The sequence below is a fragment of the Lepidochelys kempii genome, chromosome 2 (genome assembly GCF_965140265.1).
Source record: "Lepidochelys kempii isolate rLepKem1 chromosome 2, rLepKem1.hap2, whole genome shotgun sequence".
NCBI classification, from domain to species: Eukaryota; Metazoa; Chordata; order Testudines; family Cheloniidae; genus Lepidochelys; species Lepidochelys kempii.
The window spans coordinates 231,464,913-231,492,564 of NC_133257.1; the positions used below are offsets into that span (position 1 = coordinate 231,464,913).

At 41.3% G+C, this 27,652-nt stretch overlaps 1 protein-coding gene across 1 annotated transcript in view; it reads left to right on the forward strand.

Moving 5' to 3' along the window:
- Positions 1 to 27,652, forward strand: part of MALRD1 (MAM and LDL receptor class A domain containing 1) — a 469,130-nt gene that overhangs the window by 142,365 nt on the left and 299,113 nt on the right. Inside the window, exons 19-21 of the mRNA XM_073334183.1 lie at positions 9,832 to 9,919; positions 16,820 to 16,996; positions 22,966 to 23,143. Of these exons, the coding sequence (XP_073190284.1) occupies positions 9,832 to 9,919; positions 16,820 to 16,996; positions 22,966 to 23,143 (443 nt within the window). The remainder of the gene's footprint in view (positions 1 to 9,831; positions 9,920 to 16,819; positions 16,997 to 22,965; positions 23,144 to 27,652) is intronic.

Below are 27,652 nucleotides of genomic sequence, written 5' to 3' on the forward strand. Positions count from 1 at the left end.
CTTGCAAGAAAATCTTTGAAGCCAAGAAGGCAAGGAAAGCACCACTTTGATTATTCAAACAGATAAAAATGCCAGTGTTTATTATGCAGACAAGAAAAGTTACATTTGCTGTTCTGGTGTTTGCAAGTTAAGTGTTACTTAAAATTTTTGAACAAGGCATTTTAAGTTGTTAGTTCTCCTTTATTGGGGTAGGTAGCAGAGCAGTACCATGAGAGGAGTAGAACAGGAAGAAGGCAGAATTGAGACCTTTCAAAGTTTTGGCCCAAGCAAGGGGATATGGGGGCGTCATTTGAGCTCCCTGCCTCAGGTGCCAAAATGTTGTGGGCCGGCCATGCCAGTACTCTTGTCTGATATGGCAATTCTGATAATCTTGCAGTGGTCATCATTAAACATCAATGTTTGCCAACAGTTACAGTGCTTTAGTGTCTGAGATACTACTCTGAAACCTGAGATACTACAGATATTCCCTATTCAAAAGTAGTCCGGATACCACAATCTGCTAGCTCTTGGTAAATGCTGACTTTTAAATGCTGACCATTGTGTGTTTTATTTATGATTTTCCCCATAGTTTTGCTACTCAGAAGTCATGAGATTGCTACCACAACTCATCCATGAATTTTTCACTGGAATATATCCTTGACAAACTTAGAATATCACTGAGGACCAGCCTTAGCATTGGTTGACTAGGCCAGTTGTCCACGATATCAGAAATGAATGGACGCATTTTGAGTTCCAAGGGAATAAATTTGCTTATATTTTGGAGGGGCTGCCAAAAATCTGATTTCCCTAGGGTGCTAATTGCACTGAAAACCCAGTTAGCCGTAGATATTTTTATGTTGCTTATGAGTACATTCTTGTAGACTATTTAGCCTTCTCAAGTGAAAAAAGAGCAGTACATGTTGTGTGAAGTATTAATGTTTACACTTTAATTTAAACATTTAAAAAGAGGCACATGCAAGGAGAGGCATATTGTGCCAATTGAGAGACCTGATTAGCAGAACAGTTAAGACAAAGTGAAATTTCACTCCACCTGCCTATGCCCAGTATTTTAATGCTGTGTCATGTGTTTACAATTTAACAGCATTCACTTGTGGTATTTAATGGGACTGACAAAATATCTCCAATCTGAAAGGTATGTTTCTTAACACCAAAGATGAAAATAGATCATTTTAAAGCAGCTAGCTAACTAGAAAAACATTCTGCGGTACAATCCAGACTAGTGAGGGCCTGCCTTGTAACCATGAGCACCTCAGAATGTTCTGCTGCTGTAATTCTCTTGACTGGATGCTTCCAGCCAGCATGCAAGCATGCACTGAGGGCTTGTCTACACTTGAAATGCTATGACTGTGCTGCTCAGCACTTCAGTGTAGACACTCACTATAGTCACAGAGGGGTTCTCCCATCAGCACAGTTATTCCATCTCCCCAGGAAGTGGTAGCTAGGTCGATGGAAGAATTCTTCCATCAGCCTAGCACTGTCTACACTGGGGATTAGGTCAGCTTAACTATGTCCCTCAAGGGTGAGGATGTAGCTGGGTCAACTTAACTTCTGAGTTGAATCCTGGCCTGAATGTCTGTGTGTTAAGCAGCTCTGTTTCAGTGCTCTGATTCCAGCAGAGGTGAAGGGAGTTTCATGCTGGTTTCTCCCCCCTCGGCTCTCCCCCCCGCCCATGTTTGCTAAAATGCAAATTGATCTGTTCCTGCAAACTCCTCTCCCCTACTGTCTCCTTCCCTTGTTGACTTTGATGCTCCTGATTACTTTTGATGTAAATTGTGTTCCCATTGTCTCTTAATGTACCTTGAAAATGCCTTCCAGATAGCAGAACAACATTCCTTTGTCTAGGGTGGGGTAACTTAAGCCCTGCCTGGCAGACATATTTTAAGAACATAATTTCCAATGTGTTTCTAATTTTGAATTTATCCTCTGTACATTCACCATTCAATAATATTAATGTAACCCTTCTGCCCATCAGAGTCGGCAGCAACAAGGGCCGGGTTCAGTATCTAGGGGTTCCATTTCAATAACACAATGCAAAACTGGCTCGAACCCCCCACCCAGTGACCTGGGACAAATATATACCACCCCTGCTGGGCACCTCCAAGAGGCAATACTTCCCCTCTCACAAGCACAGAGTCTGAGTGTAGCAAAAGCTTTTTAATGATGGAGAGAAACAATGTGACATTACGTTGGGGAAACACCATCAAAAAGGATTCATACCACAACCTATGAGCAAAACCTATCCCAAGCAAATTGGGCTGTGTCCTTTCCCTTTGGTTCTTGAGTCCAGCAAACCAAAAGTCACCCAAAGTCCCAAAAGTCCAACAACCCAAAAGTCTCTTCCCCTGGTCAGTGCTGCCCCAGAGTTCGAAAGTTTAGCTGCAGAGTTTTACCTCCCAACCTGGGTGGAAATGGGAGGGTTAAGGGGCACCTTACGTGGTCCAAAGCCGATTGCCCCATCTCTCCATGGGGCTCCGCTCCACTCTACCAGCCGTCCCACAAATCGCTCTGCTCTGCCAGCCCCCACACGTGAGCTGCTCCAGCCATCCCGCAAACTGCTCCGCTCCACCAGCCACTCTGCTCTGCCAGCTGTCCCATGAGCTGCTCCAGCTATCCCACAACCTGCTCTATAATATATCTTCAGGCTCCTCCACTACTTAACATAACACTTAGTGATTTCAGCTTGTAGTAGGGGAGCCTCAGTGCTGTGCACCATTGGCCCAAAGTGAATTCAGCTCAGCAGCCTGTAACTAACTCCTAATAGAATCAAAATTAGCTCTGACGTTCCACAGTGGAGGAAGAAGGAGATGCAATTAGCATGTAGGGCCCTCATCAGGGGCCCATACCACCAGGTCGTAATACCTATCCCCAGCCTCTCTCAATTCACTGAGTTTTGGAACCCATGTCCCTTGCCTAGTGAGTTCTACTTAGTTGATGGCGAGTCCCTCCATCATAACAAAAGGCCAAGTACAGTTCCACTGTCCTTGATTCACATAATCAGGATAATAACAATTTATTCTTCTTGCCCCAATAACAGAGAAACTGGGGATCCCACAGCAGCCAAAGTGACCATTTGGGCAGCTATGGGCTCATGCTAGGCCGGGTGGGTGTGCCTATGCAAATGAGATCAGCCCCTGAAGTTCTTTTCCACAACTTGCCACAACTCACTACCAGATGTCAGGGTGGAGCTCATCCTGACTCTACTTACATTAATGATCAGTATGTTATTAGCTTTATATTGATAGTTCACATGACACCTTCTAGATACCAGATATGACATTAGTGGGTTGGAGTACATTCAGCTGGGTAGGCCAGTTAAAACTCACTACCAGATTACAATGATATCTTCTTCCATTGGGATGCTGTTAGGGCAGTGGTGAGCAACCTGCGGCCCGTGGGCTGCACGTGGCCCATCAGGGTAAGCTGATTGCAGGCTGCAAGACATTTTGCAGATGTTGACCATCCACACGCATGGCCGCCTGCAGCTCTGCGGATCACCGTTCCCGGCCAATGGGAGCTTCAGAAAGTGGCAGGACGGAGGGACGCACTGGCCGCCACTTCCCACAGCTCCCATTGGCCAGGAATGGGGCTCGTTCATCTGCACATTTACCAATGCGATATATGCCATAATGTGCCAGCAATGACCCTCTGCCATGTACATTGGCCAAACCGGACAGTCTCTACGCAAAAGAATAAATGGACACAAATCAGATATCAAGAATTGGAACATTCAAAAACCAGTAGGAGAGCACTTCAATCTCCCTGGACACTCAATAACAGACTTAAAAGTGGCAATTCTTCAACAAAAAAACTTCAAAAACAGATGTCAATGAGAAATTGCAGAACTGGAATTAATTTGCAAACTGGACACCATCAAATTAGGCCAGAATAAAGACTGGGAGTGGATGGGTCACTACAAAAAGTAATTTTCCCTCTGCTCATACTCACACCTTCTTGTCAACTGTTGGAAATGGGCAACGTTCACCTTGATTGCATTGGCCTCATTAACACTGACCCCCCACTTTGTAAGGCAACTCCCATCTTTTCATGTGCTGTGATACATATTATATATACTGCTTACCGTATTTTTCACTCCATGCATCTGATGAAGTGGGTTTTAGCCCATGGAAGCTTATGCCCAAATAAATTTGTTAGTCTCTCAGGTGCCACAAGGACTTCTCATTTGTATTTGCCACTTAGTCATTCATAAAGCTTTACATAAATATGACTCTTCTAGATTGTAGGCACCAGTTTTCTTCTATTCCATTATATTCTTGACAGTGTAAATACAATAGGCTGAGAAAGAAGTTATATAACTTGAGCTATATTTTGTGCATTGTGGGCTTGAGCACTCTGGTGCTGATCCAACAACACACATAAATACAGAGCTGTGTATAACTGACTTTTTTTTTCTGTTCTGGCAGGTCAAACAAAAACTGATTATTTCTGGAATTTTCAGCAAATTGAAAAAGTTGGGAAAAAATGCTTCAACCTGAAACAAAATATTTTGTTTTAGATATTTTAAGAAAAGTAAAGGAAATGAAGGGCTAGATTAATATAAATGTAGGAGGAGGTTGTAGTGGTGCTCTCATCATAACCTTAAGGCATTCACCTAGGATGTAGGAGTTTGAGGTTTGAATCCTAACTCTGGAGCAGAAACTTGAACCTAGGGCTCCCACTTCCCCAGAGAGTACCCTTAGATCTGCCTTTCAGCAAGTACACCTTGATTCAACCTGGATTGAGCAGTTACTAGAGCTGGAGAAATCAGGAACTATTTATCCCCATTCAAATAATAAGTGAGATGTGAAATGAGCTTCATGGTAGGTAAGTTCCCTGCAGATTGTTTTATAATAGCATTTTCAGTTTGAAGAGTTTCAGCTGGCAAATTAATTTAAAAGTGGTAAACATTTACAAAGGTTTCACATAGACCCAGCTATATATTACAAAACTAGATCAGAAACTGACCCTGTTTCCACTTTTAAACTGGCAAATACAGAGTAGTACTTAAAACAACCTCAGTGCTTTGAACAGCTGTTCTTTTAGAAAGCCCAAGGATAAATCAAAGTCTCATATTAAGGATCTGTAATCTATTTGAGTTAGAACTACACTGTGAAGTTTGTCTGAACTCATGTGGTTGACCCTATGGCACAACTGAATTAACATGTCTAGTAGATACTTCCCCAAACAAACACCTACATTTTCTGTGTTATTTTAAAGAAATAATTTGAATAATGTTTTATGCAAAAACCCAGGATACTAGTCACTGAGTAACTAAAGAAGCCTTCCAAGAAATTCAAATTTTATTTTATTTTTTTTTCTTTAAGGTAGTGAATTAGCAGAGGAAAAAAATATTGAGCTAAGGTTCACCAGACAAAACACTTTAAAAAAAAATACACAACCTGTTTACATTGCTAATTTGCAGGACTCCTGCTCTCTTTCTGTGAATTACAGTTCACTGAAAGATTTACATTAGGTCTTTCAGTATCACAACAGGGTGTAACAAGGACGATTAAAATTGAACATGACTGAATTTGGAGTGTTGGCAAGTTACTTATATACCTTGTTGTGTGGTGTTCACTAAAAATGGCTATCCTGATTTGTCCTGTCATGGTGCATTTTTTATAATGCCAGGACTAAGGAACACTATTGAGGTGTAATATGGGCTCCGTTTTAAGTTAAATGGAAAACAAAAGGATGGGTGACTATTTAGGATATGATTTTTATGTGTCTGTGTGTGTTATGGGGGAAAGTAACGCTCCACATTGAAAGGACAGGAGACTTTTTTCTTGCAATGATTCTGTTGGGTTTTTTATTCGAAGTTTTCATTTTAGGCACACATTATGCTGGATTAATTAATATTCTCTTCAAAAGCGTGCTTTAAAAAAAAATTTTCATGCACACATTAGTTAATTTCACCAAGAACTAAAACAGCATGCAGTGCATTAGTCAGTGAGAAATCACAAATGAGTGTCATCTTGCAACTCAGTACTTGTTTTGTCTACAGGACCATTGTTCCATAAATAAATTGCTGTCTATTTTTGTACCTGTTCCTTTTATTGGATAGCTGTCTTTGATGTTGTGAAGCATATGCATCATCAGAGTGGAAGCAGCATCTTAATTATTTAATGTTTGCACAGTGCTTTAAACATGTCAAGTACTATATAAGTGATAAACATTATCTAGATTTAATGTTATTTTCAGTGACATGATATCCTAGTGGCAAACTATCCTTGAAATTTTCATGTGGACTGTGGGCAGGATTGTGCATTGTACACATATTCTTACAGGGGCATAAAGGTGAGCAAAAACCCCTGAATGGGTGAGACAGATGATGGGCTACTCCCCTTTCCATTCAAGTGACTAGGGTATGGAAGGAGCCTTGGCTTAGTTTTCAGTACCCTGGTTACTGCAGCTGAGTTAATGCACAGGGGAACTAATCTGTACTAGGTAAAGTTCTGATGGAGATTACATGCCACTTGGTCTCCTCTTTGGGTTTGATCCTGCACCATAGAAGTTAATGGGAATTTTACTATTAACTTCAATGGGGGCAGGACCAGGGCCCTACAACTACAGTGCAATTACATGCTGCCCTTTACTCAGGGATTATGGTAAGTCCACAATCAAGCCTTAAACCATCAAATATATGCAAGCTCATATTTGTGAGGCTAAAGTAGAAGCATATCTAAAGCAAAAAAAGAAATTTACCCCAGGCCTCAATCTGTATGTTTTCCAGTAGTAAGAGCATCGCTAACAGTTTACTACTGCTACATTATCCTCTTCCTTGCCTTTACCGTATTTTAAGGTAGATCCCTGCTCCTTTAGAGGACGTGACTCTCACTATTTTAATCACATAGGGTTCTTTGCCATGCCTGAGGGGACACCATAATTAAAAACAGGCATAATAATCATCAACATTATAATGACTGTTTTATTATTAAAGAAAGAAAAGATATTACACAAAATGGAACACAAATGATAAACAATTGTTATTTCCATTTTATTCTTTTCTGTATGTCTCCCTGTATGTGGAGAGCTTTTAACAGAGATGGGCCTCCCTTTAAGAATGAGACTACCTCCGGTGGGCATGCTCTTCTTTGGTAAATTATGACCAAAATTAGCAAGGAAACCTGTGTTAATAAATCATACTCATTTTGTGGCTGTGCTTGAGCTAACTGTCTCACCTATCCATGTTAAAATCTTAGCAGTGAGGTTGTTTGTTTGGTGTTGCCCTCTGACTTCATTCTTCTTAGCAGTCTTGCTCCTATAGACAGCAGGGAGAGGTGTGATGAGTGATAAAATTAAGGCAGAGAGTGGAAAATTCTTGAGTACCTTTTGAGTAGGTTTAAGTAGAATCTTTTTCCTGCAAAGGGCGGGGTAGGAAAGCCCTCTTTAATGTTTTATGGCTTCTGATAAATCTCCCATGCTTACCCCTCCACACACACACAGTCTTGCATTCTTTTAAAGTCAGGACAAAAATATTTTTCAAAGTCTGTTGTTTAAAAATCATATCTGTGCCAAATGATGATATTTTAGACCAGAGTGGTGGTCTGTTTTTTGATAAAGACAATTCGTTGTCTGTTACCTTTTTTTTCCTTCCAGTTCTCCTTAGATTTATGACCTGTTGTTTATAGTATTTACAACTGGCCATTAAAACTTCTTCTATTAAGTATTTTGTACAAAGCACAAATGGCAATAACCAATAAATACTTTAAAACATAGTATAAAATGGAAATAGTATAGAATTAAAACAAAGTACTCTAGTAGTTATAAAAGTTGTATTTTAGAGTCTTCATAAATGCGTGGATGTAGTAAACATGGTTTAATGGCCAAGGAGGTGTCACCTTCCTTTGACACATGAGACTTTTAACTATGGAACAGAAAGCAGAAGCTTCCTGAAATTTCTTTAATTAACTTGAATATCTTATTTAATAACATAAGCAACCAAAAACATACGGTAATGTTGTTATATTTTCCATGCATTGTGGGCATAGCAGAAGAGTAGGTATCTCTTGAAATTCAGTAAAGGCACAGACAAGTTTGTAATGACCTAATATTATAAGAATAAATTATAATAATTTAATTATAACCATTTTGCATCAATACTGAGGTTTATTTATCACAGTGGTTCTCTTAGAGAGTAAAAACAAGCATCCATCATTCTTTTTTCTTTGTTGTTGGGGACGCTGCCTGCACATGGTTTACAACCGCTAATTAACTATAGGACAAAAAAGAATTAAAGCATAATATCCAAATGTATATTTCTGAGATGGCATTTGATGCCAGGATGCTTTATTCAAAATGCTGCTGACATTTAATCAAGATACTTCCACACAATTACCACATATCTTTGGTGACTTTATTTGGAATTGCGGTTCATAAATTTTTGGAAATAAATGTTCTGTTTTTGCAGTTTTAGATATTATTGCAAAAGCATTATGTTTTAGTAGTACTGTGAAGCAGTGCTGTGGCATCTGGTTACCACTTATACTTTGTTCCTCTGTGTGAACTGGATATTGAGCTCCAATGTCATGTGCTGAGACTGGCATTTGAGTTTTTAACTAGCATTTCATGGGCTTCGTGGAAACTCATTCCTGTGTGCATGTTATTTCAGTAATTAACAATGGTGTTTTTTCCTGGAATACTCGGGTTATTAGCTTTTCCCGTGTAGGGTAAGAAAATCGGGACAGTAAGTGTGGCAAAGGCTATATTACTTAGTAATTGATCCAGTCACTCATGGGAAGCATCTTCAGTGTGACTGAACCATAAATTTGGCGGAGAGACAACTGCACCCTGCAAGACAACTTAAAATGTTTTGGGGATTCTGAGGGGGGTGTTGGATCATTACAATTGGGGTGAATTGGAAACCTTGTTGCGGGGGGAAGAACTGAAATGAATTTTTTTCTCCCTTTTTAAATAAAAAAAGTTCTCATTTTTCAGCAAGCTCTAACCTTGGTAAACATCCAACAGGGAAACAGGGAAGCCTTGTAAATTTTTTTTGAAAAGAAGATAGCATTTTAAGGGAACTCTATAAGAAACAAGGAATTTTTGAAAGGAAAGTTAAAATTAAGAAAATTGAAGCTGACAGGGTCTCTGTAACTGTATTGGTTGTGACATCACAGTGTTTGACAGTTCTGAATCAGTCAAAAGGAAAGAAGCTAATTCTCTTGCCTGTTGTTTATTCTGAATACTAATTTGTTCTATATTTTGGCAATAATGAGAAGTAAATGTATAAACAAAAAGAAAAGGCGTATTTGTGGCACCTTAGAAACTAAAAAATTTATTTGAGTATAAGCTTTCGTGAGCTACAGCTCACTTCATCGGATGCATAAATATCTGCTATTTTAATGACATTTAGTAAAATATGTACCTCTCTTTAAAGTTCGCTAGAGTATATCTGTGTATCTAATTATTTTCAGTTTAATGGGATTCTCATAAAAGTATATCACTTATTCACATAACTATTAAAATAATTAAACATGATTAATGTTATTACAGTAACTACTAAAAGAGCTAATTATAATGTGCCACTTATTATACCATCTTGCCATCATTTTACGTCACAATGTTTCAGTGGATTTAAATGTGATTGTATAACCAACCACATTAATGTCGTAGTTCACTGTGATTAATATGAACACCAGAGAGCATTGATAATGATTAGTCTCTTTCATGAAGTGTTACCAAATACAGTATCTCCACAAGAACAAATTTAAGCTCATTTTAAAATCATGAAACATAGTAAATGGCTCTTCTATCAATTGATATTAAATATATAATGAGAAGTGAAAGTCTACTATATGCTGACAAATGGTTTCATAATTGTTGTTTCCCTAGATCTTAGTGGAAGGTACTGTGGGAGACGGTTTCTGTGGAGACATTGGAATTGATGACTTGTCCTTTACAGACTGTACCCTTTACAATGGTGAGAACAAAGTTAGAAAGTAACTATAAATGTCTTTGCACCCAGTACATTGAGTACAGAAAGGAAATACTGAGGAAATGGACATCTGGAAAACAAATTAGTGAAAAGAAGAAAACGTGATTTGATTATTATCTGTTCTGTTCATTCCCTCTGAATCACCTGGCATTGGCCACTGATGGAAGACAGGATACTGGGCTAGATGGACCTTTGGTCTGACCCAGTATGGCTGTTCTTATGTTAGATATGCCTGGTATACTGATTCCTGACCCTACAGAAAAAGGAAGTGCCTCTTGCCATATACACTTAAGCTTAAGTTCTGAGATCAGGTCAGATGTGCAAGAGGAAGAAACTGTGCTTAGATGCCTGGGGACACTGGCTAGAAAATAAGCTCTGTAAGACAGAAATTCCAGTGTCTAAAAAATGTCAGCAGCTCTAACAGGCAGTCACAGGAACGCATTTTCCATAACCAGCAAAAAGGTAGTTTGATTTCTCGAAGGAGCACCAAACTTCTAAAATAGTGTAAATATATTAAAATTTCATTTGGCAAAATTCATTCCATCTTTTGACAGAGAGAAAGAGAGAGAGAGATATCTCAGGTTTCAGACTAACAGCCGTGTTAGTCTGTATTCGCAAAAAGACAAGGAGTACTTGTGGCACCTTAGAGACTAACCAATTTATTTGAGCATAAGCTTTCGTGAGCTACAGCTCTCTAAGGTGCCACAAGTACTCCTTTTCTTTTTTTAGAGATATCTCTGCACATACATATATGTATAATCAATTTAATGAAGACATTATTCTGACAGTGTCAAAACAAAGAAGTCAAACACTCACACTGCAGTACACAAACAGTTTGAATGATACTACTGTCTGCCTGAAGTCTTCACTACCTAGTTTGGTACAATGTCTACAGAACCATCATACCTTGTGTCCCAAGACATCTACAAAATTCCATGCCTACTGTGTTTCATTAAAAAAAACAAACAAACAAAAAGTAAGCTTCCAGGGGGGCTGGTGTTAGATGCAGAAGAATATGGAATGTAATATATGGTGTGACAGCTGACTCAGGCCTGGTCTACACTAGGAGTTGAGGTCGAATTTAGCAGCGTTACCTCAATTTAACCCTGCACCCGTCCACATGACGAAGCCCTTTTTTTCGACTTAAAGGGCTCTTAAAATCAATTTCTTTACTCCACCCCTGATGAGGGGATTAGCGCTGAAATCAACCTTGCCGGGTCGAATTTGGGGTAGTGTGGACACAATTCGACGGTATTGGCCTCCGGGAGCTATCCCAGAGTGCTCAATTGTGGCCGCTCTGGACAGCGCTCTCAACTCGGATGCACTGGTCAGGTAGACAGGAAAAGGCCCGCGAACTTTTGAATCTCATTTCCTGTTTGGTCAGCGTGGCAAGCTCACCTGCAGAGCCCATCAGCACAGGAAACCATGCAGTCCCAGAATCGCCAAAGAGCTCCAGCATGGACCGAATGGGAGGTTCGGGATCTGATCGCTGTATGGGGAGACAAATCTGTGCTGGCAGAACTCTGTTCAAAAAGACGAAATGCCAAAATATTTGAAAAAATCTCCAATGGCGTGAAGGACAGAGGCTATAACAGGACCCGCAGCAGTGCCGCGTGAAAATTAAGGCGCTCAGGCAAGCCTACCAAAAAACCAGAGAGGCAAACGGCCGCTCCGGTTCAGAGCCCAGACATGCCGCTTCTATGATGAGCTGCATGCCATTCTAGGGGGTGCAGCCACCACTACCCCAACTCAGTGCTTTGACTCCATCCAAGGAGTGGGAGGCAACACGGAAGCCGTTTTTGGGGGCGAGGAGGATAGCTCACAGCAAGGAAGCAGAGAAACTGGTTTCCCCAACAGCCAGGATCTGTTTCTCACCCTGGACCTGGAGCCAGTACCCCCCGAACCCACCCAAGGCGGGCTCCCAGACCCTGAAGGTGGAATAGGGACCTCTGGTGAGTGTACCATTGTAAATATTATACATGGTTTAAAAGCAAGCATGTTTAATGATTAATTTGCCCTGGCATTCGCGGCTGGTACAGCTACTGGAAAAGTCTGTTAACGGGTCTGGGGATGGAGTGGAAATCCTCCAGGGACATCTCCAAAAAGCTCTCCTGGATGTACTCCCAAAGCCTTTGCAAAAGGTTTCTGGGGAGGGCAGCCTTATTCTGTTCTCCATGGTAGGACACTTTACCATGCCAGGCCAGTAGCATGTAGTCAGGAATCATTGCAGAACAAAGCATTGCAGTGTATGGTCCTGGTGTTTGCTGGCATTCAAACATCTGTTCTTTATCTCTCTGTGTTATCCTCAGGAGAGTGATATCATTCTTGGTCACCTAGTTGAAATAGGGTGGTTGTAGTAAGCGGATATGCAGAATTGCCCATTCCTACTCAGCTGTTTGCCTGTGGCTGAACAGAAATCTTCCCCACTGTTAGCCACACCATCATCCCGGAGAATTGGGTGTGGAGGGGGGCAGGGGGGGGCTTAGTTGGGTTTCTGCTGCACTTTAACCCAGAAACCGCATCCCCTCCTTTTAAATTGCCAACCCATTTTAAATGGCCAACCCAACGGCTACTTCATATGGGAAAGGAGGGTGCTGCTCTTTGAAACCATTCCCACATGTTATGAAGGTTCAAGAAGCCATGGCTGCCTGCAAGCCGAATTCTGTTGCCTGGCCCTGCGTGAGTGATCTCTCACACCAAACCGACATACCCTCAATAAAAGGCAAAATGTGACCTTGTAATGAAAGCACATGTGCAGTGTAATGTTAACAGCAAGGTTTACTGTGAAAGAGTGTACCCATTGTTCTATAAAATGTGTCTTTTTAACTACCATTCTCGCTTTTTTTCCCCCTCCACCAGCTGCATATGTTTCTCCTTCCCAGAGGCTAGCGAAGATTAGAAGGCAAAAAAACCGCACTTGCGATGAAATGTTCTCTGACCTCATGCTGTCCTCCCACACTGACAGAGCACAGCAAAATACATGGAGGCAAACAATCTCAGAGTGCAGGAAAACACAATATGACCGCGAGGAGAGGTGGCAGGCTGAAGATGGTAGGTGGCATCAGCTTGCTGAAAGAAGGCAGGAGTCAATGCTCAGGCTGCTGGAGGATCAAACTCATATGCTCCAGCATATGGTTGAGCTGCAGGAAAGGCAGCACGACCACAGACCGCTGCTACAGCCCTTGTGTAACCAACTGCCCTCCTCCCCAAGTTCCATAGCATCCTCACCCAGATGCCCAAGAATGCGGTGGGGGGCCTCCGGCCACCCAGCCACTCCACCCCAGAGGATTGCCCAAGCAACAGAAGGCTGGCATTCAATAAGTTTTAAAGTGCTGTGTGGCCTTGTCCTTCCCTCCTGCACCACCCCTCCCAGGGTACCTTGGTAGTTATCCCCCTATTTGTGTGATGAATAAATAAAGAATGCATGAATGTGAAGCAACAATGTCTTTATTGCCTCTGCAAGCGGTGATTGAAGTGGGAGGGGAGAGTGCTTAGCTTACAGGAAAGTAGAGTGAACCCAGTGGAGGGGTTCCATCAAGGAGAAACAAACAGAACTCTCACACCATAGCCTGGCCAGTCATGAAACTGGTTTTCAAAGCTTCTCTGATGCGCACCACACCCTCCTGTACTCTTCTAACCACCCTGGTGTCTGGCTGCGCGTAATCAGCAGCCAGGCGATTTGCCTCAACCTCCCACCCTGTCATAAACGCTCCCCCTTACTCTCACAGATATTGTGGAGCGCACAGCAAGCAGTAAAAACAATGGGAATATTGGTTTTGCTGCGGTCTAAACAACTCAGTAAACTGCACCAGTGACCTTGTAAATGCCCAAATGCACATTCTACCACCATTCTGCACTTGCTCAGCCTATAGTTGAACAGCTCCTTACTACTGTCCAGGGTGCCTGTGTACGGCTTCATGAGCCATGGCATTAAGGGGTAGGCTGGGTCCCCAGGGATAACTATAGGCATTTCAACATCCCCAACGGTTATTTTCTGGTCTGGAAAGTAAGTCCCTTGCTGCAGCTGTTGAAACAGACCAGAGTTCCTGAAGATGCGAGCATCATGTACCTTTCCCAGACATCCCACGTTGATGTTGGTGAAACGTCCCTTGTGATCCACCAGTGCTTGCAGCACCATTGAAAAGTACCCCTTGCGGTTTATGTACTCACTGCCTTTGTGCTCCGGTGCCAAGATAGGGATATGCGTTCCGTCTATCGCCCCACCACAGTTAGGGAATCCCATTGCAGCAAAGCCATCCACTATGACATGCACATTTCCCAGAGTCACTACCCTTGATATCAGCAGTTCAGTGATTGTGTTGGCTGCTTGCATCACAGCAGCTCCCACAGTAGATTTGCCCACTCCAAATTGATTCCCGACTGACCGGTAGCTGTCTGGCATTCCAAGCTTCCAGAAGGCTACTCGCTTCTCAACGGTGAGGGCTGCTCTCATCTTGGTATTCTTGCACTTCAGGGCAGGGGAAAGCAAGTCACAAAGTTCCATGAAAGTGCCCTTACGCATGTGAAAGTTTTGCAGCCACTGGGAATCGTCCCAGACCTGCAACACTATGCAGTCCCACCAGTCTGTGTTTGTTTCCCGGGCCCAGAATCGGTGTTCCATGCCATGAACCTGCCCAGTTGACACCATGATGTGCACATTGCAGGGGCCCGTACTTTGTGAGAAGTCTATGTCCATGTCCTCATCACTCTCGTCACCGCGCTGCAGTCGCCTCCTCCGGGGTTTTGCTTTTCTTGCAGGTTATGGTTCTGCATATCCTGCTGGATAATACACGCAGTGTTTATAGTGCTCATAATTGCCGCCGTGATCTGAGCGGACTCCATGTTCCCAGTGCTATGGCGTCTGCACTGAAAAAAGGCACAAAACGATTATCTGCCATTGCTTTGACGGAGGGAGGGCGCGACTGACAACATGGCTAACAGGGTTGGCTTACAGGGAATTAAAATCAACAAAGGGGGTTTTTGCCCATGTTTTTGCCCCATCAGGCATTGGAATTTCAACCCAGAATTCAAATAGGCTGTGGAGACTGCAGGAACTGTGGGATAGCTACCCACAGTGCAACGCTCCGGAAGTCGACAGTTGCCTCGGTACTGTGGCCGCACTCCGCCGACTAAATGCACTTACAGCATTTGTGTGGGGACACACACAATCGACTGTATAAAAATGCTTCCTAAAAAACTGACTTCTATAAATTCAACCTAATTTCGTAGTGTAGACATACCTCACAGTAGTAACGGAGAGTAGTAGAACTGCAGACATTTTAGCACAAAATGATTTTCCTAGAATTGCTATCTTAGCAGGCTCTCATGCAGACAAACTTAGTTTTAACATGCAAAAACTTCTAGGCAAAATTATTAGGTCCAGCAGGATTGTTGTGCATGCTGGATGCTTTTCTCATGGATCATTTTCCCTTTTTTAAATCTAAATAGTGCACAATACAACTTTATTTTGTATAACATCTTTCACACAAACAATGTCTAAAGTTAAACGATACAAAGTTAATGTAAAAATATCTGCAATGGTGGTGGTGGGGGGAATTAAGAGATATAGACAAGGGAGCAAATGTCTTCAGGTGACATATGAAACTAGACAGGGAGGCAGAAGATTTAAGTAGTCTGTTCCAAATGATAGAGCTTCAGGGGACAAGGCCCCAGCACAAACAGTGGTGAGTTTGTAGGAAGAAACAGAGGAGGCTGAAGATGGATAAAAAATGGAATAGTGGGATGATCATAAATGAGCTAGGAAAAGGGATAAACAGTGAGGTGGCAAAATTTTCAGATGACACAAAATTATTCAATATAGTTAGGTCCAAAGCAGACTGTGAAGAGTTACAAATGGATCTCAGAAAACTGGGTGACTTAGCAACAAAAAGGCAGGTGGTATTCAATGTTGGGAAATGCAAAGTAATGCACATTGGAAAATATAACCCAAACTATACATACAAAATGATAGGATCTAAATTAGCTGTAACTAGTCAAGAAAGAGATCTCAGAGTCATTTTGGATAGTTCTCTGAAAACATCTGCTCATTGTGGAGTGGCAGTCAAAAAAGCAAACAGAATGTTGGGAATCATTAAGAAAGGATAGATTAGAAGACAGAAAATATTATATTGCCTCTGTATAAATCCATGGTATGCCCACATCTTGAATACTGCATGCAGATGTGGTCTCCCCTTCTCAAAAAAGATATATTGGAATTTGAAAAGGTTCAGAAAAGGGCAACAAAATGCTTAAGGGCATGGAACAGCTTCCATATGAAGAGAGATTAAAAAGACTAGGATGTTTCACCTTGGAAAAGAGATGACTAATGGGGGATGTGACTGAGAAGGTGTGGAAAAAGTTAATAAGTAATTCCTTACTCATTCTCATAACACAAGAGACAGAGGTCACCCAGTGAAATTAATAGGCAGCAGGTTTAAAGAAAACAAAAGGGAGTACTTCTTCACGCAATGTACACTCAACCTGTGGAACTCATTGCCATGGGATGTTGTGAAGTCCAAAACTATAAAGGGGTTCAAAAACAATTAGATAAGTTCATAGAGGACAGGTCCATCAATGGCTATTAGCAAAGCTGGTCAGGGTGTCCCTGGCCTCTGACTGCCAGATGCTGGGAGTGGACTGTGGGAATTAGGTACTTAAGCCTCATGAGAAAGAAATCCAGTAGAGAGGAAATTGGCAAGACGCAGTCAGAGTGGTGGGACAGGAAGGTGATTGTCAAAGTATTTTTTTTTAATGGACAGAACAGCAAGGAGATGATAATAAAGGGATGTTAGATAGGAGGAGATTCTCACAGCAATTCCACAGTTCAGGTGCAGAGATCAAATAACTGTTGAATAAATACATTATTTGAATTATTTTTTTCATAAGGAAATTTGCCAACTATCTCATCAACGCCCTCAGGAACTTCAGTTCCTGCAACACTCCCTACGAACAATTGCACAGAGAAGGAATTTGTCTGTAGAGAAACAGGCCACTGCATCCAGATGATCCAGAGATGTGATTTCAGACCTGACTGCTCTGATAAGTCTGATGAGTCCTCTTGTGGTCAGTGAACTAATTATTATGCTAATTTATTCTGAGATATTAAACATATTTAATTATTCCATATCTTCATTTGTTATTCTGTATTTGTGTCCTGGCATTAATCTTCATATAAGCTTCCCCAAAGAAGACTAACCTTCAGCTTTGTAGTATGGGAATTTGAGATGTTATGCATCTTCAACCTTCCAATGTGCTGACTGGGACTTGACACTTTATATTTCAACTCAAATTACTTACTCAAAAGCTTACATCACTTAGTGCTTGGTTACTATACATAGCCATTTAAAAAAATACAGTTTCTCAAATTAATTGAACCAGTAATTATTGCTCAGCAAGGCAGTTGTTGGTGAGCAAGAAATTAAGATAATATGGCATGCAGGGAAGAGTGAATATAACCAAAAGAGTTACAAGGAAGTAACTTGTTGGCTGCTCCTGATGGATTTCTATTATCAAGATACTTAATAATAGAAATCAATCTATTGCTTTATATTTGTGCCTTAAAATATAGTCCTAGACAGTCCTGGTCTGATAGTTCACAATAGGAAATGTAGTTAGATGCCCCTTCAGGACAGGAACTGTGTCTATATTAGAGGTGTGGGAAAGGAGAATTTCCAGGTTATGGGAAATTCTGCAATTTCTAAATTTGTTTTCATTCTGAATTTGAATGAAACATTGAATTTCAAAATTTGCCACAAAACCACAGTTTTTTAAAAAAATAATTTTTCTTCAATTAAAACATTTAGTTTTGATTTCCACTTTCAAAAAAATCATAATAGAAAAGAAAATTGTTGTCATGAAAAGCAGTTTCAAAATGAAAATTGGAAACATTCGGTTCTGAAAATGTTGAAATTAAATGTTTGTGATATTATTGAATGCTTCATTTAGATTTTTTTCTAAATGAAACTTTGTTGAAATCAACACATTCCCATGGAACATTTTGATTTCAGTAAAACAGCATTTTCCAGCCAACTCTAGTCTATATGTTTGTTCAGCACTGAATACAATCAGCTGTTATGCATCACCATAGTACAAATAAATAATAATAAATATTTTTTTATTTTTAATACTCATGAAACTTCCTTGAATATAGCAGTTTCTTCAAAATTATTTGATTTTAATTTCACAAATCTCTTCAGCTTTTTCCTATATAGATTGATTATGAATATTGAAAAAATAAGATGTTGTATGCTTATGACTGGTCAGACAAATCACATGGTATTGTTTTTCTTTCCTGATTAAATGTGAGAGTATTTATAAAGCATTTTGTTTGTGTATGTATGAATATAAAATATACTGTCCACAAATACACTCATATGTGATTTTGAGATCTACTTTCTGTTAACATTTGTTCCAGCAAAACATTAGCCACTGATTGACCATGGTAAGTGAACCCAAATGGAAAAAGTGGAAGTGATTTACAAATTCAAATATTGATAGACATTTCCATGCAGTATTCATCCAGCTCTAGTTACTGATGAGAAACACTGAAATGAAACTTTAGCATAAAGCAGAGTTCACTCAGTAGAACAAGTTTTTTCTCACAGATTCACTTTAAGTCTGTCTTCCAAGTCACCCTTCATCTCTTCAGGAGGATAAAAGCTATGGAGAATATTGCTTAGTCTACTGCATGCAATCTGAAGTCTGCAGTCACCACAGAAATGACTGCAATTCATCGCTTGAATGGCAATATCTGAATAGGCCTGAAGTACATCGGACCCACACTAGAACGTGCATCTATATAAGGCAAATTCGGATATAATGCGGTCACGTCCATAGATCCCAAATTTAAGTACTGTACAGTACAATTTTTTTAGTATAGATGCAATAAATCAACCGTTGAGCGCTCCCCTGTCGACTCTAGTACTCCACCAGAACGAGGAGTGCAAGCGCAGTCGACGGGAGAGCGTCAGCTATTCACATTGCTGAAGTTGCGTATCTTAGATTGACCCCATGTGGTAGTGTAGACAAGCCCTAAGACGATTGCTGTAGGCCTAGAACGCCATACAAATATAATGTAATAAAAATGTACAGGTACAGTATTTATCTTTAGAAAGATGTCAAAAATGTCATGCAAAAGGAAGGCTTACTTGGTGCAGGAGAAATTGGAAGCTGTCGAACGACTTAGAAATGGCAAAACCCAGGCAAAGATTAGCCGTGATATTGGCATTAACGAGTCCACCTTTCGTGGATGGCTAAAGAATGCTGACAACCTCGGAATTTACATTCATAACCTGGATGAAGAGCATGGCCTTCAAAGAAAATGAGCCTGTTTAGCGAATGATGCTGATCTTGATTCTGCGGTGTACATGTGGTTTATGCAAGAACAGCAGAAAGGCATTCCGATCTCTGGTCCGCTTATAGCCATGCAAGTGGAAAAATTCGACCGGGAACTTAATGATGAATTCAGCAATTTTAAGGCGAGTTCGGGTTGGCTATGGTGATTTCAGAAAAGACACAGAATATCTCAGATTGCAGTTTTGGGAGAAAAATACTCTGCTGATGCCGATGCCATGCAACCATACCCTGTGAAGCTGAGGGAAATTTTACAGGCAGAGGGTTACTCGGAGGAACAGGTTTACAATGAAGACGAAACAGGAATTTATTATAAAATGTTGCCCGATAAAACCCTGGCTGTCAGAACAGAAGAATGTAAGAAAGAAGGCTATAAACAGGCAAAACATCGTCTTACTTTATTGTTTTGTGTGAATGCAACAGGCAAGCATAAAGTAAAACCATTGTGCATTGGAAAGTCTCGCATGCCTCAGTGCTTTCATCATGTAAATGTGAATTGACTGCCATTTTCTTATAAGAACTCCAAAAATTCCTGAATGACAAGAGAGATTTTTGAACAATGGTTCTTCACCAAATTTGTCCCTTCTGTGCCAAAGCATTTGCGGGCAAAACGCTTAGAAGAAAAGGCCATTCTTTTGCTGGACAACTGTGCATCCTCCGGCCAAAAGACTCAGAACCCATGACAGTAAAATACGGGTTGAATACTTACCTAAAAACACGACTTCCAAAATCCAGCTGCTTGATCAAGGTGTTATTGCCATTTTTAAACAGCGCTATCGACGGAACTTGGTACGACAAATGATAGAAAGCGAGTTGTCTGTCACCAATTTTCTGAAGAAGTGGACTATAAAAGACTTCTTTTACATTGGTGGTGATTCCTGGAATTTATTAAGCACTGAAACGATAAACCGCTGTTGGATGGTGGGACTGAGAGAGTCGTTTGGCCACCCGCTCCTGGAAGAAAATGAATAAAGCAGATCACAGTCTGACGAGGAATTTGACTTTGAGGGATTTACAGAGGAGGAAGTTGGAAAAACAGACATGGAGTGGATGCAGGAACTGTGCCAGCAACTGTCCGGGCTCGGGGTAACTGTTCTGCCACAAAATATCGAGTCCTGGATAAGAGGCGACGATGAAGCAGAAGAATTTTGTCCCATTGCTGAAAGTCTAACGGATGACCAAATTCTTCAGACATTACGACCAAACGACATTCCAGAAGCTGAAGAATTGGCCTTCACTGTGGAAGAAGAAGAGGAAGATGAAGTGGACATCGTTCCAACGTCAACTGCGACCATAGCCGGCTTAGAGACTGCTTTGAGATGGTTTGAGATGCAAGACGTTGAGCCTATAAAAATTATGCAGCTACGTAGTCTTTTATAGTTTGCTAAGCGGAAACAGCACAGCTAAGCGGAAACAGCACTAGACTAGTTTATTGTAATGTCTACTTTAAACTTCTAATAAAGCAATACTTTTTTTCTCGTTTATTGTTTCCTTCAAGTAGGAGTTTATTTTCTAAGGTTTTCTATACTTTATGGATGTGACATTTACTGTATACAGTAATTTCATTTTAACGCGGTCCCCGCTATAACGCGGTACTTGGCATGGATCCCAAATCCCGTGTTTTAGCAAGGGTCCGGTGTACGTCCTGCAGGCAGCAATCTGTGCACAGGAGGGTGTTATCCACTGTCAATTGCAGTTTAAAACATAATATTTATAAAACACACAAAACTGTAAAAAAAATGTGTGGTACTTTAGACTGTGCCACTTATCATTGTCAGAAAGCATCATTAATCTTATGGATAATTAGGCAGAGACATTGGTTGTGGTTCGCTTTACTGTAACTTTTTAAACTAATAAAGCTGCTCTGTTAGCGCACCCCCCCACCTCTTTATTCCCCAACCTCTACTCCCCCAAAGAGATTACCCCAGGACAACATGTTCTCCTCACACATTATTACTTACTAATACAGAGATCATCTAAAGCTTGGTCTATGCTACCAACTTATGGCAGCATAACTATGTCACCCACACCCCGAGCGAAGTAGTTATAGTGACCTGGCCCACGCTGTAGACAGTGCTATGTTGGTGGGAGGACTTCTCCCGTTGACATAGCCACCTCTCGGGGTGGTGGAGTACCTAAGCTGATGAGAAAAGCTCTCCCATCAGCATAGGTAGCATCTTCAATAAGCGGTACAGTGGCACAGCTGCAGTGCTGTAAGTGTACACGAGCCCTGAGCAGCACCAACCTTTACAAGCTGCATGGGTTAGCAATACAACTTTCACATGCCCCTGTAGAATCCTCAGAGCAGTCCCCTGAACTAAACTGTGCTAATCTGTTTGAAAGTCCTGGAACCTGACAGGGACTCATCCTGCACCACAAAGGCAAATTTGGAGTTTCTAAAAAATAATTTGGAAGTTACACTGCAGTTGACCAGTTCCCTAAGTAGTGGAAATGACCATTAGTAAGGCTACGTTTTAGTCACAGTTATTTTTAGTAAGTCACAGACAGGTCAGGGGCAGTAAACAAAACATTACGGCCTGTGACCTGTCCATGACTTTTACTATATACCCCTGACTAAAACTTGGGGAGGGGGTGGCTCGGGACAACAGGCTGGGGGGCACCGCGGATGTTGTGGGGGGGAGGGTTGGCGGGTCTGGGGAAGGCTCCCTACCCAGCTCCTGAGCTCCACGTGCTGCCTCTGCTCTGCCCCACGCTTCAGTTCTGTAGCTCCCATTGGCTGGGAACCGCAGCCAATGGGAAGCTGTGGGGGAGGTACCTGCCAGCCCAGGCAGCACATGGAGCGAGAAGCTGAGGGAGGAGAGTTCCTGTAGCCCTTCCAGGGAGCCCACTCTAAGTAAGCACCGCCCCGCACCCCAACCCGCAGCCCTGAGCGCCCCCACACCCAAACTCCTGCTGCTGGGAGTGGGAGGGTGAGACTGCCCCAGCAGCAGCTGGTGCGACTGGCGCAGTGGTTGCCTGAGCTTCTCAGGTGGCCTCCGGGTGAGGCATGCCGGCCGCTGCAGAAGTCATGGAAAGTCACGTAATCTGTGACTTCCGTAACCTCCATGACAAACACAGAACCTTAGCCATTAGATTCTGTGTATGGGGACACTGAGTGGGAAAGGGCAACTAGAATACTCATTTTTCCCATCTTCAGGAAGGGATCAGCTAAGGCACAGGAGGCTGAAATACTATCCAAATAAGATGGTAATTCAGTATTTTGGTCCCAATGCCAAATGGCAGCATTACTGTAAGGCATTCAGATATGATTTGGATTGTTAAAATAAAACTAATTTGCTTTTTGAGTTTCCTTCATAAAGTTGCTATCACACTAATAGCTAATGGCTTTTACACTGATATCTTGGCATATGACATCACCAGAGGAAATGGGTCCTTTTCATATATAATGTGATCTGGTAGAAACCAAGGTGAATAACAGTTCAAATGATTTATTTTAATCCCCTGGTTAGAATTGGTTTCTTAGCCAATAATATAGTGAGTATGACTGGTATTGTACCAATAGGGAAAAGCCATGCTTGTCGATACGGTATAAATACTAATTAAAGAAACGACACTGAAATTCTTTTATACCCATATTGTTCACTCGACCTGAACATCAACTGTCTGATCATTCCCCGTTTGTAGACGTATACTAAGTGTTTTAATTTTGTCTTGTAAAGTCGTGGAAGTTTGTGATTTTGAAGGTGAAAACCTGTGTGAATGGTACCAACCAGCAACAGAAGTGACAGCAGCAACTCTTTCAGTCCATTCCACTAGTGCATTCCGCTGGGGCCTTGGAAATGGAGCAACCATGCATCCTGGGGAAGAAAACCACAGGCCATCAACTGATCACACAATGTGAGTAGGATGTTCACACCTATACACTTACCTCTTGGGACTATATATGTTTAGTCAGCTATGGCACTTGTGAATTCTGCTGCCATTTGCTCATTAGTGTCAGTGATAAGTTATTCTAGCAGAATTTGGCTCAGTGCATGTGAAAATTGAACTCTCTCCTAACATGTCTTGTACACCACTAGCAGGGGAGGAGAATTGCTGCCCCGCCATGTCCCTCACAATGCTGAGTTGTCATCTCCAGCAGTACTAGCTCTGAGAAGAGGCATCCAATCAGTATTTCTGTAGGGACCAGGGTGTGAGCAATCATGCCTAATCATGCTTAGAGTCAGGCACCTGAAACCAGAGCCAGGGTCAGAGTCAGGTGCCAAGCCAAAGGTCAGAGCCGGAGTCAGCGTCAGGGTAGGATAGAAGCAGAGACCTGGAATGAGGCAGAAAAGCAGGAACTGGCAACAGCAAGGGTTCTGGGATAAGGAGCGCAGGAACCAGGAACAGGCAGGGCTCAGGAATCAGGCAACTAGGCAGGGCCCATAGCATCTGCCAGGCACAGTTTCCTGTGTCTCTTTCTGGTTAAGTAATGTGTCCCTGCCACTCAGGGGACATCTCCTCCAAACAGAAGCTTTGTGGGCCCTTAGTGAGCTAGAGCTTCACTAACCCATTTTTCCACATCTTTGGGTGAGTGGTTGGTTGTGGCCACAGTCTCAGTCCTGCCTGGGGGCTCATGGCCCAGATTCAAGGGCCTGGATCCCTCATAATTACTGGCTGATGTGTTACATCTGAGAATACAGATGGAAGCAGACATGGGCAGCGTGTATAATAGGCCAGGAAAGGCTAAGCCATCCCTAACCCAGGCCGTGGCCCACCCTTGCTCCACCCTGAGACCCCACCCTCGCATCCCCTTTCCCCCAAGGCCGGTAGGAGCTCAGCTCAGGCCAGCAGCCTGGAGCTCAGAGCTTGGTTAGCCAGCTGCTCAGGCTGACCATAGGCATGGGGCAGCTCGGGTTGGGTCAGTAGTTGAGCCGGCTGGTGGCCTGAGGGGTCAGGCCAGTGCTTGGGCCAGCCGGGAGTCACAGCAGCTGTTGGCCCAGGACTTGGGGCGGGCGGACCAGTGCTCGGGTCAGCTGGTGCAGCTAGGGCAGTCTGGCCAATGGCCCAGGAATTTGGACAGCTTGGGTGTGTGGGCCGGTGCTTGGGGCAGTTTGGCTGGGACTCTTCTGGCAGGAGGATGGAGGGGGGCCTCGGGACTCTGGCGGGCGGGCACGGACGTGGAAGGGGTAGGGTAGGGACAGGGCCTCGGAAGGGGCAGAGTGGGGCTGGGCTGGGAGCTAGCCTCCCCGAAGTGTGGGTTCACGCGCCACCCATGGAAGCAGTGACTCACTGCTTTTGAGATTGTGAATAATCAAGGATATGCACTAGGGCTGTCAATTAATCGCAGTTAACTCACGTGATTAACTCAAAAAATTTATTGCGATTAAAAAAATTCATTGCAATTAATCACACTGTTAAATAATAGAATACAAACTGAAATTTATTAAATATTTTTTATGTTTTTCTACATTTTCAAATATATCTATTTCAATTATAACACAAAATACAAAGTGTACAGTGCTCACTTTATATTTTGATTACAAATATTTGCACTGTAAAAATGATAAACAAAAGAAATAGTATTTTTCAATTCACCTAATATAAGTACTATAGTGCAATCTCTTTATCATGAAAGTTGAACTTACAAATGTAGAATTAAGTACAAAAAAACCTGCATTCAAAAATAAAACAATGTAAAACTTTAGAGACTACAAGTCCACTCAGCCCTACTTCTTGTTCAGCCAGTTGCTAAGAGAAACAAGTTGGTTTACATTTGTGGGAGATAATACTGCCCATTTCTTAATTACAATGTCACCTGAAAGTGAGAACAGACATTTGTATGGCACTGTTGTAGCTAGCATTGCAAGATATTTATGTGTCAGATGTTCTAAAGGTTCATATGCCTCTTCAGCTTCAGCCATGGTTCCAGAGGACATGCTTTCATGCTGATGATGCTTGTTTAAAAAAAATGCATTAATTAAATTTGTGACTGAACTCCTTGGGGGAGAATTGTCTCCTGCTGTATTTTACCTTCATTCTGCCATATATTTCATGTTATAGCTGTCTCAGATGTTAAACCAGCACATGTTGTTCATTTTAAGAACACTTTCACTGCAAATTTGACAAAATGCAAAGAAGATACCAATGTGAAATTTCTAAAGATAGCTACAGCACTCAACCCAAGGTTTAAGAATCTAAAGTGCCTTCCAAAATCTAAGAGGGATGAGATGTGGAGCATGTTTTCAGAAGTCTTAATAGAGCAACGCTCCAATGCAGAAACTACAGAACCCAAACCACCAAAAAAGAAAATCAACCTTCTGCTGGTGGCATCTGACTCAGATGATTAAAATGAATATGCATCTGTCCACACTGCTTTGGATCGTTATGAGGAGAACCCATCATCAGCATGGAAGTATGTTCCTTGGAATGGTGGTTGCAGCATCAAGGGACATATGAATCTTTAGTGCGTCTGGCATGTAAATATCTTGCAACGCCAGCTACAACAGTGCCATGCAAATGCCTGTTCTTGCTTTCAGGTGACATTGTAACAAGAAGTGAGCAGCATTATCTCCTGCAAATATAAACAACCTTGTTTGTCTGAGCTATTGGCTGAACAAGAAGTAGGGCTGAGTGGACTTGTAGACTCTAAAGTTTTACATTGTTTTATTTTTGAATGCAGGTTTTTTTGTACATAATTCTACATTAGTAAATTCAACTTTCATGATAAAGAGATTGCACTACAGTACTTATATTAGGTGAACTGAAAAATACTATGTCTTTTGTTTTTACATTGCAAATATTTGTAATAAAAAATAAATATAAAGTGAGCACTGTACACTTTGTATTCTGTGTTGTAATTGAAATCAATATATTTTGAAAATGTAGAAAACATCCAAAATGGCATTCTATTATTGTTTAATAGTGCAATTAATTGTGATTAATTTTTTAATTGCTTGACAGCCCTAGTATGCACTATTGAAGTCCTTATCCACAGTAGAAGCTTTTACAAAATTGTTTTCTCTAATGTTGATGAAGATGTTGAACCGAGTTATAAATGTACAATGATGGGACAAATCATTTATCTTCGTGATGCCAGGGCATTCACTGAAAATTATTGGGAAAGGGCAAATTTTTGTTTCTTTGCTTCACGGTGTTAAAACTTTTTGATGATTGTCCACCCAGTATAGGGGACAATGTATGCAGAACCATCTCCGTCCATTATGCTCATGGTATAGTATGCAGTACAACTGAAACTTCTACAGACATTCAATGGAAACTTTGTAAATAATACCTCTCACATCTGTAATGCAGAAATTCATCATATTGAAAAATATATCCACTCACTTTGCTCCTTTGTCAGTAGATCAATGCTGTCAGGATATTGTATTTTATAATGATAAAATTCTATGAATGTTGTTAGCAAAGGCTTATGTGCTCATGTCTAGATATGTAAACATCACTTTTGTTAACAGAGATTCAAAAATGAAAAAAGGGCCTTATCCCAACTTCTAAATTTGTACACCAATTTATAGGGCTTTGTGCATGAAAAAAACCTAGCAACCTGGAGATTCAATTTTAAAGGCTTTAGTTTTGAGAATTTGACCATAATGTGCATTACGTGGGTTGAAAAGAAACAAAGTGAGCCAGCCTTTTTCCTCTAAACAGACAGCAACAACAAAACACAAAACCTATGATCCACATAAGAAAAAAAAATGGACTGGGAGGAACAGATTTAAAGAGCTCAGTCTGGCTTTAATACTTATATTCTAGTTGATTGGCTTTTTTCTACATAGTGACTACTGACCCCAAGCGTTTTATTTGCTTGGATTTTGCTCCTTCCTCTTAAAGAATATGGTTGGAATGATGCCTTTTGTGGCAGAATTTACCATATGGACATGCCAACAATCTTGAATAGAAGCTTGAAAGGAACTCCTTTATGTTAGCTCTTATGTGGGGGAAAGGAAATCTTCTCCTAGTGCTTCATTCCTGTGTGTGTTTCTTATACTCTCAAAGGATATTATTGAAGTCAAACTGCCGATTCCAAATAGAATCATTATAATAATTGTTAGCTCCCAATAAAAATAATCATTTCATTTGCATAATAAGCAATAATTTGCTTTTTCATTGAGATTTGGTTACATTTAGTAAAGAATATGAAATTGTACTGTAATTCATTTAATTTATATCAGAATTATAATATTGACTATGCTGAAATATCTCCATTATATCTATCTCTCTACCTAATCTGTGTGTGACCACACACACAAGAAGGCTAGACAGACACATACATACTTCTATTTAATGTTGTATGAAGAAAATACCAATAGGCCAGGTATACTTGTATTTAAAAGCTTCTTTCAGTGATGTGCAGCTCGAGCTCCAATCAAGAAACATGGGATTTCTATATGATATGAGAGATGTTCA